We start from the raw sequence: 17,118 nt of genomic DNA on the forward strand, positions 1-17,118 counted from the left end.
TTTTCATTAACAAGATTTTTTTTCCATCTGGTTTCATTTCCACAGTCACACTAGGCCAGTACTCATGGGCTGCTTCGTTAGCAGAAAAATACTGTGACTTTGATATCTTAGTTCAAATGTGTGAGCAGACTAACAACCAGACCAGACTCCAGCACTACATGACCCAGTTTGCTGACCAGGTAACAGACGCTGGGGCGTAGGCTCCTGTGTTAAGGCTTTGCCACTTCCGGTCTTATGTGGGGTTTTTGGAAGATGATACTGTCTTATTGTGGTTACCTTAGATATCAATTTATATTTTATGTTTCTTTGTAAATTGGTAGACGATTCTTTATATATAAACATTACTGAAAATTTTACTTAGGTATATTGGTAGAGTTTTAAATTTTTGAATAGAAGATTGTGGGAGCATAGGATGATACTTTTCAGATTTCCATACACCTAAGATTGTTGTGTTTACCTTGTTTGAAATCATGCTTTCTCTTTTTTGAAAAAAGTTCCCAATATGACACTGTATAGATGAGTTTAAATTGCTCTTTAAAACCAGTTTGCCCTGGCCAGTTTGGCTCAGCGGTTAGAGCATCGGCCTGCGGTCCAGAGAGACCTAGGTTTAATTCCCGCTAAGGGCATGTACCTTGGTTGCAGTTTGTCCCCGGCCCTGGTTGGGTAGTGCAGGTGGCAACCACTCGATGTGTCCCTTTTACGTCAATGTTTCTCTCTCTCTCTCTCTCCCTCCCATTCTATCTGAACAAAAAAATGGAAAAATGTCCTTGGGTGAGGATGAAAAAAATAAAAAATAAATAAATAAATAAAACCAGTTTGTTCAGCCCTGGCTAGTTTGGCTCAGCAGTTCAAGTGTCGGCCCACAGACTGAGGGGTCTGGGGTTCAATTCCCAGTCAAGGGCACATACCTGGGTTTTGAGTTTGAGTCCCTGGTCCCAGTCAGGGTCATGTGGGAAGCAACTAATCAATGTGTCTCTCTCACATTGATGTTTCGCTCTCTCTCCTCTCCTTCCTTCCCTTCCACTCTATCTAAAACTAAATGGAAAAATATACTTGGGTGAGGATTAACCAAAAAACTAAATAAAAATTTTAAAAATAATAAAACCAGTTTATTCAGTCATTTGATTTTTATGTAAAAACTGAATTTTTTCTTACTATAAAAGTGACATATAAAATTCAGAAAACCCCTATAAACAAAAAGAGGATTAAGAAAATCGCTTATAAATTCCACTAACCAGAGAGGACCCTTTAAAACATTTGGTTTATATTCTTCTAGTCTTTTTACTGTATATCATTACAGACAAACGTGTTTTGTAAACTCCTTATTTTACTTAATACGTCATAGACATTTGTCCATAACATCAAATATTCTACATTTTTGATAGTTTTATAATTTCGCAGGCTGGATATAAGCATGTCTTATTTGATCAGTCCCTAATTGTTGGACATGGCTTATCTAGTATTTCACAGTAGTGCTGAAATAAATTATTTTGTGTTCATTTTTTTTTTCTTTTTGTGAATTCTAGTTTCCTGTTGACATTTTCGTCCATTTTTGCTTTTTTTAAAAAATTTTCTTTAGTAGTTATTTTATTTAAAAAAATTTTTTTTCTTTATTGATTTTTAGAGAGAGAGAAACATTGATGAGAGAGAACATCAATTGGCTGCCTCCTGCATGCCCCCCACTGGGGATTTGGCCTACAACCTGGGCATGTGCCCTGACCAGGAATTAAACCGGCGACCTCTTGGTGCCTGGGTCGACACTCAACCACTGAGCCACACCAGCCGGGCTTTAGTAGTTATTTTAAAGTCCTTTTGTACTACAGATCTGATCATTCCTAGGTCTGCTTCTGTTGCCTGCTTAGTGGTCATATTTTTCTGCTGATGTCTTGTGATTTTTTTATTGTATTTTGGACATTGTGTATAAAAGAACCATAAAGATGAAACTCAATACCGTTTTTCCCCCTGGAAGACAGATAAGAGGAGAAGCAGATCATTCAGTTTCTCAAGAACAGAGGTGGGCCAGGGTTCGGCTACAGCTTTTGTTACATTTATTTCAATTCTGGTTTCAAAAGTCTTGTGGGACTGATGTGTTTGTTCATTGTAGAATTCCCCCTTTAGGGAAAATCTCTGTTAAATACTATGAGACTGCAGGACATTTTCGTCTTCCTTTCCAGCCCATTGTCCTGTACCACCCCAGCATTCAGCAAATATCCTGCAGGGAAAACTCGCTCACTGGTTGTTTGGGCCTCTCTACGGTCTGATTTTTCATGCCATCCCACATGGCCATTTCTCACAGAGTTCTACCTTGGAAATCTTTTATTCTGAAACAAAAGTCTTGGGACTGTCCACTGTAACTTTCTGCAACAATGGAAATGTGGCTTATATGTGCTGTCCAAAAGAAGTCTTCTAGCCACATGTGGCCATCAAGCACTTGAAATATGGCTAGTGTGACCGATGAACTGAATTTTAAAATTGTAATTAAGTTTAAGCAACTATATGTGACCATGTCTGCCATTTTGGACAATGGACATCTAGATTCTGTCTGATTCTGAGCAAGAAGATCTTTCTGAATCTGAATGTCTTCATTTGTCAAATGAGGTGATTCAATAAGGTGATTTTTTTAGGACCCTATAAAACAGGAAATTAGTGTTTAAAACAAGATTTCTAGCCCTGGCCGATTTGGCTCAGCAGTTAGAGCATTGGCTTGCAGACCAGAGAGTTCTGGGTTCGGTTTCCACTAAGGGCACATGCCTCGGTTGTGGTTTGTCCCTGGCGCTGGTTGGGGCCTTGTGGGTGGCGACCAGTCTATGTGTCTCTCTCATATCAGTATTTCTCTCTTTCTCTTTCTCCCTCTCTTTCTCCTGCTGTATCTGAAGATAAGTGCAAGAATGTCCTCGGGTGAGGATAAAACAAAAAACTAAAACAAGATTTCTATTCTGGAGTCTAAGACCTTTGGGAGAAATTTAATATATTATTATCAGAAATATATTTTTAAAAACTGTATTACTAAATAGCATTGGATTCTTGGCTGTGTTATTTATAGAATTTTTCAGACTTTCTCTTCCGTTGGTATCTGGAGAAAGGAAAGAGAGGCAAATTATTATCTCAGCCCATTGCTCAACACGGACAGTTGGCGGATTTTTTGCAAGCTCATGAACATCTCAGCTGGTTACATGAAATTAACAGCCAAGAATTAGAAAAGGTAAGGATTCAGTTATATGGAACAGTTATAGGTAACTTTATTTTTAGTTGGTTTTATTTTAGTTTTCAGTAATTACAATACTACTTATAAATTATTTTAAATGTGTATCTTTGTCTTTCACATAATTTAAATATTTTTGATTTATGATAGTGTTGCCATTGCTTCTAATATCTCAATTAAAAAATGTAGTCCATGCCCTGGCCAGTTTGGCTCAGCGGTTAGAGCGTCGGCCTGCGGTCTGGAGAGACCCGGGTTCGGTTCCCGCTAAGGGCGCGTACTTCGGTTGCAGTTTGTCCCCGGCCCTGGTTGGTTGTGCGGGTGGCAGCCACTCGATGTGTCCCTTCACGTCGATGTTTCTCTCTCTCTCTCCCTTCCTCTCTCTCCCTCCCACTCTATCTGTACAAAAAATGGAAAAAAATATCCTCGGGTGAGGATAAAAAATAAAAAAAAAATGTAGTCCATTATGATTTGATGACTATTGCAGTAAAATAAAGCACAAAAATTTGATTAACATGTAGATGACACTCAACCTTTTTTTTTTTTTATTATTATTTATTTTTTTATCCTCACCCGAGGACATTTTTCATTCAGATAGAGTGGGGAGGGAGAGAGAGAGAAAGAAACATCGATGTGAAAGGGACACATCGAGTGGCTGCCACCCGCACGACCCAACCAGGGCCGGGGACAAACTGCAACCAAGGTACATGCCCTTAGCGGGAACCGAACCCGGGTCTCTCTGGACTGCAGGCTGACACTCTAACCGCTGAGCCAAACCGGCCAGGGCTCAACCTTTTTTTTGTAATGAGTATTTTCTTATAATAAAAATGTTCAAATTATGAATAAAAGTAGTCCACAAATTAATTTGAAAATTCTTGACAGGATGTTGAAGTGAATATATAATTGTTAAGAGTACATGCTTTATACATGTCTCTTTTCACGATAATTTGTGTGGGTGGTTGATATTGTGAAATTACTTTTCCATATATATGGTACTCATCAGCTTTTAGATTTGCTAATACAGATTTGATCTTTCACTGATGTAACTTAGGGGGAGAAGTGTGAGTTGTACTTAACATTTATTTCAACTTGAATTAGTAACTGGGATCTTACCACAGTTTTCATATTTTGTTTATTAAAGGCTCATGCAACACTTCTGGGTTTGGCAAATATGGAAACTCGTTACTTTGCAAAGAAAAAAACCCTTCTTGGCTTGAGTAAATTGGCAGCATTGGCTTCAGATTTTTCAGAAGATATACTACAGGAAAAAATTGAAGGTAAAAGAGAATTTGAACAAGAATATGTACAAATCAGTCACTCTTATGATATGTTTCTATATCATTTAATGGAATCTGTTAGAAATAGGACCCGTGCTTCCTGTTCAGTGTCCTTAGATCATAATTTAGTTATATACTTGGGATTCTTTTTTTAGAAAAAAGTAATTTGTATTTTAAAGAATTCCTAAAGAATACATTCAGATGATTTGAACAAAGTGCTCTGATTACACCCTTCGTGACTCATATTCTAAGATGAGCTGCAAAGAAATCTTCACCCTTACTCTGGGGTTTGTTGTAGGTAGTGGTCCTTCTGAAGTTCTTGGTTTCGAGTTCAAAACTTTTTGGTATCATAATTGTGAAACTATTTTGTGTGTACTGTAGATTGAGAAAAGGATCGAATATATTGTTTTTTTTTTAAATCAAGAAGAAGGGAGATATAAAGATAGAGGGACGAATCCTGTATTATTGCATTTGAATTAGAAATATAAAATGGAATCATGATTATTTAAAAATTGGTTGGCTCTATTAACTGAAAAGACCTAAAAGCCATGACACCCCAGGAGCATGAACCTATTTCTGTAGTTTGGTTTCTGACTACCATTTCTCACTGAAAGGAAGTATGTTTTATTGAAGAAATGATCTTGGGACGTCCTGTTGGGCCAGAAAGCAAGGTTAATGTTCAGATGTCAAACAACACAATAGCTCCCACCGGTCTGGCCAAATCTGGGGATAATTTAAATACCATAAAGAATGATGGTAGCCCTGGCCAGTTTGGCTCAGCGGTTAGAGTGTCGGCCTGCGGTCCGGAGAGACCCGGGTTCGGTTCCCGCTAAGGGCACGTACTTAGGTTGCAGTTTGTCCCCGGCCCTGGTTGGTCGTGCGGGTGGCGGCCACTCGATGTGTCCCTTCACGTCGATGTTTCTCACTCTACCTTCCTCTCTCTCCCTCCCATTCTATCTGTGCAAAAAATGGAAAAATATCCTCGGGTGAGGATAAGAAAAAAACAAAACAATGATGGTAAAGGATTTTTCAGTTTTAAGAAAGAAAAATTCATAAATCCACAGTGATACCTAGAAGAGGAGGGGTCAGTAAAATGCTTCTTTGCCAAAAAAGAATGCCAACTAATTAATATAGAAAGAATGATTGACTGGGGAAGTCACCATTTTGCAACCATGGTGAATAGGGTCATCAAAGCATGCTAGGACCATTGAATATAGGGGTTAGGGGAAGAGCATATCCTCATGTTTTTAGAGTCTTATTGCACAGATCCAACTGATACCGTCACCAACAGTGAGACAGATTCATATCACATACTTTCTGGAGTGATATAAGTTGGTAATATGTAACACCACCTGTGTGTATTCTTGCCAAAATTGTTCAACCTGAATCCCATCTCAAGGGAACAATTATATATATATCGCAATTGTGGGGCATTTTACGGTATAGTCAGCCCAGTCAGCAACATGAAAGACAAAAACAAAAAGACAGGAAGCTGTCTTAGATCAGAGCCTAAGGGCATGACAACCGAGTGCAGCCATGTATTAGCCTGACCGCCAGAAGTAGATCATGTTTTTTTTTATTCCTCACCCAAGCATACTTTTCTGTTTATCATCAGATAGAGTGGGAGGGAGGGAAGGAGAGAGAGAGAGAGAGACAGAGAAACATTGATGTGATAGAGCCACATCAACTGATTGCCTCCTGTACCACCCGACCAGGACTGGGGACGAACTGCAACCAAGGTACATACCCTTGACTGGAATCGAACCTGCGACTCATTGGTCCGAGGGCTGACGCTCTAACCGCTGAGCCAGACCTACCAGGGCTAATCAAAATATTTTAACACAAGTCTTTATTCTTTCTCATTTTTTCTTCCTGATGTTATTGGAACTCTGGTCATTGTTTTGCATTTCATGGCTTCTTAGCTTTGCTCTCTTAAACACAATGGAAATGTTGTCAGGTCTCAATAATTTCCTACAGACTAATTACCACAGTGTGTCTAATCATAAGAAATAAGTTTTTAAAAATGACTTTATTTCTGGTTTTATAAATAATTTCTTACAGAAATGTGTAAGTTTTCTTTTACTGTTTTTTTATTTTCTCAGTCTGTTTTTCTCAGTATGGAAATTGAACAAAAATGTTTTAATTTTTTACAAAATTGGGATCTTGTGGAATAAGGCCAATATTTGAATGAGTATATTTGTGCTTTGGTTACTCCATTTTGCTTTGACTGCTGTGTTTTTGAGGCTACATAGCAGTTCTCAACTCTGTTTTTCTACAATCCAGCACATTTTCATGGGCAAAGCCAGGTTATGGGGCTGCAGCCTGTATAGTTCATGTCACCTTATCCTCTAGAGATTACCATTGCTAGTTAAGAAGTTTGCCACATAATCATCCAGGTCTTATTTTTCCTGTAATATACTCATGGTAGCTTTTACTTAATTTTATTTTTTAAGTATATTTTTATTGATTTCCGAGAGAGGATGGGAAAGGGAAAGAGAAACATTGATGGAAGAGAACCATTGATCGGGTACCTCCTGCATGCCCCCTACTGGAGATTGAGCCTACAACCTGGGCATGTGCCTGGCCTAGAATCGAACCGGCAACCTCCTGGTGCACAGGACAATGCTCAACCAACAGAGCCACACTGGCTGGACTTATGGTGGCTTTTAATAGATCATTTCCCTTAGTGATTGAAATTAACTAGAAACTCTGATGGGAAGAAGCACTTAAAAGTTACCATAAAATGGGACTGAGAGATCCCAGATTTAGGGGCTGTGCCTCACGAAACAGCCATTTCTCTACCACTTCTTTAAGCAGTAAGATGCATTTCCTTACCTCTCCTCTTTCCTTTTAACTAGTTCTGGTTGCTGTGATAATTTACATGACTTGGATCAAGCCATGAATATGTTTTAACATAATCAGGAATCAAGAATAAGTAGAATTAAAACACTCTAAGATCATTGAATAGTAATGAGATTATCTTTAGAGATACTCCCTTTCTTTTTAAATTCAGATGTTTTATAACAGAGAAAAACATAAACGTTTACTCCCCTCCCCACCCCCTCTCATTTTGAATTTTAGAAATGGCTGAACAGGAGCGCTTTCTACTGCACCAGGAGACCCTGCCTGAACAGCTGCTAGCGGAGAAACAGCTAAGCCTCAGTGCAATGCCAGTTCTGACTGCCCCGCAGCTCATCAGTGTATGTGCTTTTCGAATCCTTGTACCATTTCTTCGTCTCCAAACAATCTCAAGGTTTCTTGGGCCATGTAGTATGGTTTCTAACAGTAGGCATCTTTCTACTTCCTGTTACCTGGTAACTTTCCCCTGGAGTAAGTTGTTAGAAGCTGCTTGGGAGCAGGACAGCAGTTAGCAGAAAGCAGTGGACAAGCCTCCGACTCCCTGTGGATCTCCATCTATTCCTAAAGATGCTTATCCATGTGAACAGGAGGAATTAGTTACACATTACTTTTTTAGTACAGGACAGATATGTACCATGAGATAATTTCAGGCTCTCCTGTAAGAAAAGTGGTTTAAGGACCTGGATTTAATAGCTTGTAACTGCCATCCTCACCCCTTTCCTCTGCAACATAACCCATGCCTAAGGGCATCACTGGTTGTGGGCTGCCTAGATAGTTCTGTCGTTATGTACACTTGTAGCTTCACCTCTATTTTTCTTTTTTCCCTTTTAAGAAAGCATTTCAAATGTAAGAATTATGTTATAGGATTACCTTGAATTTGCTCTGTTATTAAAAAGAAAGGAAGAAATTAAAAAACATTAATATTTTAGCTATTATTAGTAACATTTCCTTTTTTTTTTCTTCCTTTTTTTTTTATCCTCACTCGAGGACATTTTTCCATTTTTTGTTCAGATAGAGCGGGAGAGAGAGAGAGGAAGAGAGAGAAACATCGATGTGAAGGGACACATCGAGTGGCTGCCACCCGCACGACCAACCAGGGCCGGGGACAAACTGCAACCAAGGTACGTGCCCTTAGCAGGAACCAAACCCGTGTCTCTCTGTACCGCAGGCCGACGCTCCAACCGCTGAGCCAAACCGGTCAGGGCACAGATTTCTTTTTTGTTGTTGTTAATTCTCACCTGAGGATATTTTTCTATTGATTTTTAGCTAGGATGGAAGGGAGGGAGGGAGAGAGGGAGAGAGAAACATCTATGTGAGAGAGACACATTAATTGGTTGCCTCCCACACGACCCTGACTGTGGCCAGGGATGGAACCCACAACCCTGGCACATGTCCCCAACCAGGAAATCAAACCCAAAACCCTTAGGTCTGTGTGCCAATGCTCTAACCGCTGAGCCAAACTGGTCAGGGCAGTAACAGATTTCTTATAATTGAGCTCACAACACAACTGCCTCTCCTGATGCAGCATATTTAATTTAAAAATCAAAGATGCCGTTATTTGTATGACTCACCATTATTTTATGTATCAGTAAGAAGGAAAAAGTAGTCCCAGTTTTACTCTGTATTTTACAAATGCACCATCAGTTTTAATACCACATTTCAAGTTCAGAGATGTTAACATTGTGGAGAAAAAAGGATGTTCAGAAACAATGAAATAAAGTGTTTTAAGTTTTGTAAGACAAAAAAAATGAGTAAATAGCTTTCTTTTCTGAAATGGTTTGAGTATTTGCTGTCAAAGGAGTATATATAATATCTAAAAATGAAATTTGTTATAAAAATGATAGGAAAAATTCAAATTGATATTTTTAATAAGGCCAGTGTTTTTCTGATTATAAAGTCACAGGAAATTTGCAGAATACAGAAATGAGTATATAGTCAGCTATGATCTAACCAACCAGGGATAACTGTTGGTAGTATGTTGCTATATGCTTTCTTATCTGTTAAGTGAACTATAGACCAACTGCCTGCTTTATGATAGATCTCAATTTTTAAAACTATTTGGAAGGGCAACTTTATAATGCTTCAAGCATTATAGCCAGCTTTAAAAATGCAGGGGTAGGCCCTGGCCGGTTTGGCTCAGCGGTTAGAGCATAAGCCTGCAGACCTGCTTTCGATTCTGGCCAAAGGCATGTAGCTTGGTTGTGGTTTGTTCCCAGCCCCAGCTGGGGTCATGTGGGTGGCAACCAATCAATGTGTCTCTTTCACATCAATGTTTCTCTTTGACTCTCTCTCCACCCCCCCCCCCCCGCTCTCTCTGAAGATAAATCGAAAAATATCCTTGGGTGAAGATTAAAATAAATAAATAAGTAAATAAGTAAAATAAAATGTAGGGGCAGCAATTAATTGCAAAGAGTATGCATTAAAGAATGCTGAAATGTGTATATTGCCTTGAACCAAAAAATATGAATTTATTGACATTTTAAAAGTATATATACCAAATTAGTTGAATTAATTACTGATTAAACATATACATATTTAAAAAATAGTTTACTGTGAGGTAGATGGAGTATGCTTTGTAAATGTGACACTCTTCTTTACTATAAAGATACCTATAACTTACTTGAAAGACAATGACTTCTTTTCTCCAAAAATTTTTCTAGTGTTGCTTGTATCTTTACTTAAGCTAGTCCTCAACCTTACTTTAATTTGCCGTAGCTATATGTCTGTGAAGAAAACAAAAGAGCTAATGAATATGATTTCAAGAAGGCTTTGGACTTGCTGGAATACATTGATGAGGTAAGTAAAGTCATTTGATATGATTACAGACAAGTTTCAAGTTTATGTAGGGATTTCTGTAGAACTGAATACACCTCAGGTAGCCAGTCATGAAAATGGGAAAACACCTGTCTGGTTAAGCTGCCCTGAATCTTGGATTGCTATGTACAGCTCTTTGGAAAGCTGTCATCGGGAGATTTTTCGTTTTCTGATCTCACACATTCCCCGATGTCCTTTTCCTTTGCACAAATAAAAAATGCTTTTCAAAGTCCTGAGATATTTTTTCTCTTTCATTTATTAAGTCATTATTAGTTCCTCAATTTATGTTGCTTTATTAATTTATTCTTGGTAGTATTTATTCTAAGAAAAACTGTTTCTCAGCCTTCGGAAAAAAAGATTGTAATGAAAATTTTACAATACAAAAGTAGTTGGCCTTGTGATTGAGAGTAGTTTGGTAGATTTTAAAAGCAGCCATTTGGAACAGCATGGATGGATCTTGAGAATAATATGCTAAGTGAAATAAGTCAGATGGAAAAAGTAAAAATCCATATGATTTCACTCATGTGGGATATGAAACTGAAAGCAACAAATGAACAAGACAAACAAAGACATGTATAGGCAACAGTATGGTGTATACCAGAGGAAAAGGTGGTGTGGGCGAGGGGGTTGTAAAGGGTAAAGGAGGTCAAATACATGGTGATGGAAAACTTGACTTTGGATGGTGGGCACACAATGTGTCATACAGATCATGTATCATATAGAAATGTACACTTGGAACCTATGTAATCTTATTAACTAATGTTACCCCAATAAATTTAATTTTAAAAGAAAAAAATATTTTTAAGAATACAACGTTTGGGCTTTTACATTACCTTGTTCAAAACTTCAAGGTTTCTGATAAAATCAGATTATCAAAGAATAATCAGAAACTAATTCAAAAGTTAATTGGCTTACTGTTCTGTGTAGTGTTAATGTTTTAAAGAAAGGGAAATTTTTAAAAATTATGAATCAAAGCAATGATTGTGCAGAATTAGGAGTTGACATAACTTAAATTTAAGGATGCATTTTTTCAAATCAGAACTTAATGAGGATTTTTTTTTTTGCTGTGAAGGAGGAAGATATAAATATAAATGATCTGAAACTGGAAATCCTTTGCAAAGCTCTTCAGAGAGATAAGTAAGTTCTCATAGCATGGATCTAAAATAAGGTTTTGGAAAAGTACTCTTTAGGAATATTATATCATACATCAAATAGTTTTGTAACGTAATTATATTATAACATATACTAATATAGTATGAAAAATTTAGTGGTTTCATTAGTAATACTAAATTTTTCATTCAATAAATAAGGAATAACTTTAGGACTTAGGACCACTATTTTTTATTTTAATGTTTCAACTGTCATTTGCACCGAAATACATGTTTCTTATTTTCACAGAAGTGTGGCCAGTTCTGCCATAGAAGACCTGAGGCTACTTTTTTTTTTTTTTTAATAAAAGTTTAATTACAACTTGAGGGTTATTGCCCTCCTCTAGGTTATGGAGACCTGCTGTTCACATTCATCTCCTCCTTGCAGAGGGGAGGGTTTTTATCTACAGGAATGGTGGTGTTAGATGGTGCCAGAGAAAGACTAAGAATAACCAGTTGTAGGGATGGATTGTTTACAGGAAAAGAATTTTAAAGAGAGCATGACTTGGGTGCTAAAAGCCTTCCCCACTCACAGTTTTCTTTTTTGCTACGGTGTTGAGAAATTGCAGTAGAACTATTTTTACTAAAGTATTTCTTCTTCTGATCACTCCCAAATAGTTAAAATTGTTGTTAAATTTGGTATTGGGGTCACCCTTTGAAGCATCTAGCTCTGCCTACTTGATTCTCCTTCCAAAGCATGATTAAATATGCTGTCATTTGACTAGAATTTCTGGCTTTTTGTTTAGCATGTGGGATAAATCTATTGATTACTGCAAAGCAGTGGTTCTGTGTGTTGGAATTTCAGTAGTAGATAATCTCAACTAGATAAAGCAAACTTACATACCAGGCACTGGTTACCTGATTTTACTTTTATGAAAAACAGAACATGTTATAACATATTGTAACTATTACCTGTGCTCTGAAAGATCATACTTTGGGGTTCTTATTAGGTTTATTACTTCGGTATAGAAATTCCTTGGGAAAGATACCTCACTCACTACTTGGTTTTGACATCAAATACATAATGGTTATATGAATAGCTACCTCCATGTAGCACCTTATATGTAATATAAAGACTATAGGTATAGTCAACATTTAAGGCTCCCTTGTTTAAATGTTTAAATTTGAAACCGTATCACAGAGCTCGAGGTTTGCTGTGCCTAAGCCCCACTGTCACAACACCGCCACAGTAGCAAACAGAAGTCATTTTTCAGATATATCGTGGTTTCATTTCCCCTTATATGGATTTTGTTTTCTAGCTGGTCCAGTTCAGATGGTAAAGATGATCCAATTGAAGTATCTAAAGACAGCATATTTGTGAAAATCTTACAGAAACTTTTAAAAGATGGTGAGTGATTTGTTAATACTGGAAATGACAGCATTGCTCCTCAGTTTTAGAAATTTTAGAATAACAGGGATTTGCAAAGGTGTCAAATCCAGGTTTGTTTAAAATTAAGGAAGGGCTTTTTTCCTTCCTCTCCAATTGGGGGATCATGTATCAAGGTGAAGTCTCCATTCCATCCACGTGGGTCCCAGTGACTGCCCTGAGTAAGGATGCCGTGCTGATACACGATGGACCAGGGATGGGTGCAGATCTTGGTTGTGACACTGAAAATCTATATGATAGAAGTAACCATTTCCTTTAATTTTTCAGTTAACTCTTGTGAAGATTGAAAACTTGAAATTAGATATAAAGTTTTTTGGTATATCTTCTACTAAACTGACTATGTTTTGCTTAAGAACAAATTATAAAATGTTATTTCTGCAAACCCATTTTGCACATTGACACTCTTAAATTCACTTTAGGAACAAAATAAAAAGAAACAAGAAGGAATTATGTTTTACATTTGTCTTATACCTAAAACAGTAAGCAAAATCCATTTCCTGTTCAAGACACAAATAGATGAAGATGCTTTTATGGATAAAATGCTTATTCTTGGGAAAGATGAATTAGAGGATACTTACTTTAACCTTTTTTATATGTATATATTATTAAGAGCTTAACATTTGGATATTGTTAGACCAGAGGTGAAAGATTTTGCATGTTTTATACATAAAAACAAGTGTGGTTCATATTTATTATAGAATTACTAGATCAAAATATATGATGTTAAATCCAGGCAGTATGCCAATTTAGTGTTTACCAATCTTTTCAAATTAAGGATACTCCCTTTAATACCAACTGGAAAAAATACACAATGAAAAAACTATTGTAAATTCAGCAGTTCTAATTGGATGGGCATTTTATTCATCTTGCTGATATTTGCACACATTTGGAAAATTTTTATACTTATGTCTACAATACACATTATTTAATCTACATAAAATATGCCCAACGCAGTGCCTGGTACATAGTAACCACTCAGTAAACATTTGTTCTTTGAATGTTTAGAACTGTTTTGCAGATTCATAGCCCCAACGTCTCTGTAATGGATTCTGTTCAATAGTCCTCCATTGTAGAATCACTGGCTTAACCAAGGGAAATGAAGGGGGACCCTCAGAGAAGTACCGTGGGACTAACCACCAACCAATATTTTGAAGTTAAAGAGCAGCAAATTCATTGTTTGTGTTCTAGAAACTTCTACTTTAGAGTCTCTCTACATTGATCTCTTAGCATATGTTTCAGATTTTGAATCTCCTTTTGTAACTAAATGGAAATGCAATTCTGTGACTAGATTACTTGGGACTTGCTCAGAATAGAACTGGACTTTTATTTATGAAAAATTGATACTTAATCACCCTACATTGACAGTAGATTTCATGAGAGCTTTTATTTTCAAAGATGAGCAAATAACACAAAGGTTAAACCTTGAAGAAATAACTGGATGGGTATGATTTCTCTGTACTGTGGAAAGATTGTCCATTTGAGCCTAATAGATGATGAGAAAGCATTAGGACCCAAATGCTTTCCATGTGAAGTTAGTTCTCATAGAAGTACCACAGAACTGAATTGTGTCTAAGCATTTAGTGCTAGTTAAAGGTAACTTTGCAGCTTTTGCTATTCTGAGATAAGTCATGGATGGGAAGGGATCAGGAATGAAAGTTAGAATTGTACAAAAAAGAGTTACTAAATTTTGACCAAAGGGCAGAAACTATTTTATATATATTTGTAACAAGCCAAGGACATTTTTTTGTTGTTTTTTAGATTTTTTATTGATTTTTAGAGAGAAAGAGAGAGCGGGAGAGAGAGAAACATCGATGTGAGAGAGAAACATCAATCAGCTGTCTCCCGCACACCCTCTACTGGGGACCAACCCCAAAACCCAGGCTTATGCCCTGACCAGGAATCACACTGGCAACCTTTTGGTGCACATGACCACATCCAACCAACTGAGCCACATTGGCCAGGGCAAGGACATTCATTCATTCATTCATTCATTCATTCATTCATTCATTCATTTATTTTATTTATTTATTTAAATCCTCACCCGAGGATATTTTTCTGTTTATCTTTGGACAGAGTGGGAGGGAAGGAGAGAAAGGAGAGAACCATCAACATGAGAGGGACACATTGACTGTCCCTCCCACATGACCCTGACCAGGGCTGGGGACGAACCGCAACTGATGCCTTTGGCTGGAATCAAACCCGTGACTCATTGGTCTGCAGGCTGATGCTCCACCGCTGAGCCAAACCAGCCAGGGAAGGACATTTATTTTTTAACTTTTTGAAAAGATGACTTCCCTGTACAATAGTAAATGTTTTTGAAGGACACATTCTGAAGGTAGAGAGATGTAGATAACCTCAAATTGTATTTCATATTCCTATCAGTCTGATAATTACTTCAGCCTGTGCAAGAATTCATCCTGCAGATGTAGTTCAATTATTCACATGGAGCTTTTTGGTTTGTTTTTACATGTTATTGAAGTATGTTATACTTACAGAACAAAATGTACATGTCATTACATGGAGTTTAAAGATTTTCTAATTAGTCACCAGCATTTTATAATTGAGGTCTTACAAAAGTCTTGTGTGATATTTTTACAAGTGTAATACTGTATTATAGAGAAAACAGCTTTATTGAAAGTGTTAATGGTAATAAATGTATATAAGTAATTTGGATTTAGCCTCATAATAATTATTAATACAGATTTTTATTGTATAACAAGTAGAAAAAAAGTGCTAAGCACTTTGAAAGTATTAAAAGATAAGATTTTGAGGACCTTATGGTAATGTAACAAATTATAAAATATTGTCTTGTTAAAATCCCCCCCCCCCTTTTTTTAATCAGATGAAGAAAAATGTACATACTCTCCTATAACTACCCAGATCTCAGTTTAAACAACCCATTTAATCGGTGCTCACTGGCTTCCTGGCTCTATAGAGGGCTGACGAAGAAATGATTCTCCTGCCTACCAACTTTAGATTTAAAGTTGAATGTTTTTGGAGATACTGTACCAGCTTTCATGAAAGTATTTCTACTAAGTTATTTCCCAAATAGGAGAATATCTAACTGTTTGAAATACTTGTTTTCAGATGATTATTAATTTAAAAGTACATACAAACAAACAACTTTCCCATTGGAGGAATGGCTTAAGCTGTGGAAAAAAATGAAAAGACTTTAAATAGATTGGCTATTTTGACCACTAGGGGGGAAAACACTCAAGCAGCCTCTTCTAAGAATGTCATATGGTTATACTTGCAAATGTGTTTGACAGATGGAAGGAATTTAAAACAGTATTTCCCAATAGCACAGTGACATTACAATTTAAATAGAAGCACAGGTGCTTTTATCATCAATCATCCTAATTCATTTGAGTTTCATGAAAATAAAAATGACTTTCTGTGTTTGCATCCGCAGGCATCCAGCTCAGTGAATACCTACCAGAGGCGAAGGACCTGCTGCAAGCAGAGCAGCTGGAAGGCTTCAGGTCCAGCCCTTACTTTGAGTTTGTTCTGAAAGCAAATTATGAATATTATGTACAGGGACAAGTGTAACTTCTTCTAAAAATGGTCATTGTTGTTGAAATGTATATTCTTATAAAGATGTCAGGCCTCACACATCTAGCAGTTTGTACAGTTTTATAATGTGTTTTCATGAGTTTTTTGTACTTTATTTGGAAGCTACTACAAAATAACTGTGTGACTACAGTTTTGGTTTTTAATGACATATTTTCTCTCCTTTTTTCCATCTGAAATTTATTGTTTCCGTAGTTTCTACCCATTATTTTTCCTGTCGCTACATCCAGGGTTCTGGAGTTCTTGTCCTGGCTCTGACTACTTGTATGGCCATATTACTTGTAGGCTTCAGTTTCTGTAATTGCACCAGATTGTCTCTGAAACTGCTGTGACTCTGGATACTATGCACCGAAGAGAATCTGGAGTGTTTGGTGTCTAGTTGGAAAGATCTAATAAGTGTCAAGTTTTGCTGGCTTATAAATAAAGTAGGACTAAAGGACAAAACAGAGTGGGCCAATTCTTGTGAGCCTGGTAACTGATTCATTCATTGGGAAAACTAAACGTCCAGATAAGAGTATTAATGAAAGTATTTTAGTGGATAAAACATTTGTGGCTTTCTTTATAGTATTAGTTATAACCAGTTAGTATCGGGATTCAGTCAGCTGCATGTGTTTTTAGGATGGTTTACACTGAATTCTAGTTTGACCACAGTCTGTCTAGCTAATAGAAAGCGTGTGTGATGCTAGAAACCATTCTAGATTTTTAAAATATGACAACTGATTTAACTGAAAAGTAGTGACCCTCAAAGCCTCTTGGTCTTGACCAAGGTTGTCACTCGTTTTTGTCTGGCTTTACGTGGAGATCAGAGCTGGGGCAGCGAGTGGCTGGCATGGTCACTCTTCAGCCCCACCGAAGGGGCAGCCG

At 37.1% G+C, this 17,118-nt stretch overlaps 1 protein-coding gene across 1 annotated transcript in view; it reads left to right on the plus strand.

Annotated features, from left to right (window-relative positions):
• Positions 1 to 16,383, plus strand: part of NUP133 (nucleoporin 133) — a 51,647-nt gene extending 35,264 nt beyond the window's left edge. The window contains exons 19-26 of the mRNA XM_036277518.1: positions 46 to 179; positions 3,044 to 3,202; positions 4,341 to 4,476; positions 7,558 to 7,676; positions 10,051 to 10,131; positions 11,222 to 11,286; positions 12,557 to 12,645; positions 16,097 to 16,383. Coding sequence (XP_036133411.1) covers positions 46 to 179; positions 3,044 to 3,202; positions 4,341 to 4,476; positions 7,558 to 7,676; positions 10,051 to 10,131; positions 11,222 to 11,286; positions 12,557 to 12,645; positions 16,097 to 16,233 — 920 coding nt within the window. The 3' untranslated portion in view covers positions 16,234 to 16,383. The remainder of the gene's footprint in view (positions 1 to 45; positions 180 to 3,043; positions 3,203 to 4,340; positions 4,477 to 7,557; positions 7,677 to 10,050; positions 10,132 to 11,221; positions 11,287 to 12,556; positions 12,646 to 16,096) is intronic.
• The last annotated feature ends 735 nt before the right edge of the window (positions 16,384 to 17,118 follow it).

This window comes from Molossus molossus, unplaced genomic scaffold, assembly GCF_014108415.1.
Source record: "Molossus molossus isolate mMolMol1 unplaced genomic scaffold, mMolMol1.p scaffold_m16_p_23, whole genome shotgun sequence".
NCBI lineage: Eukaryota > Metazoa > Chordata > Mammalia > Chiroptera > Molossidae > Molossus > Molossus molossus.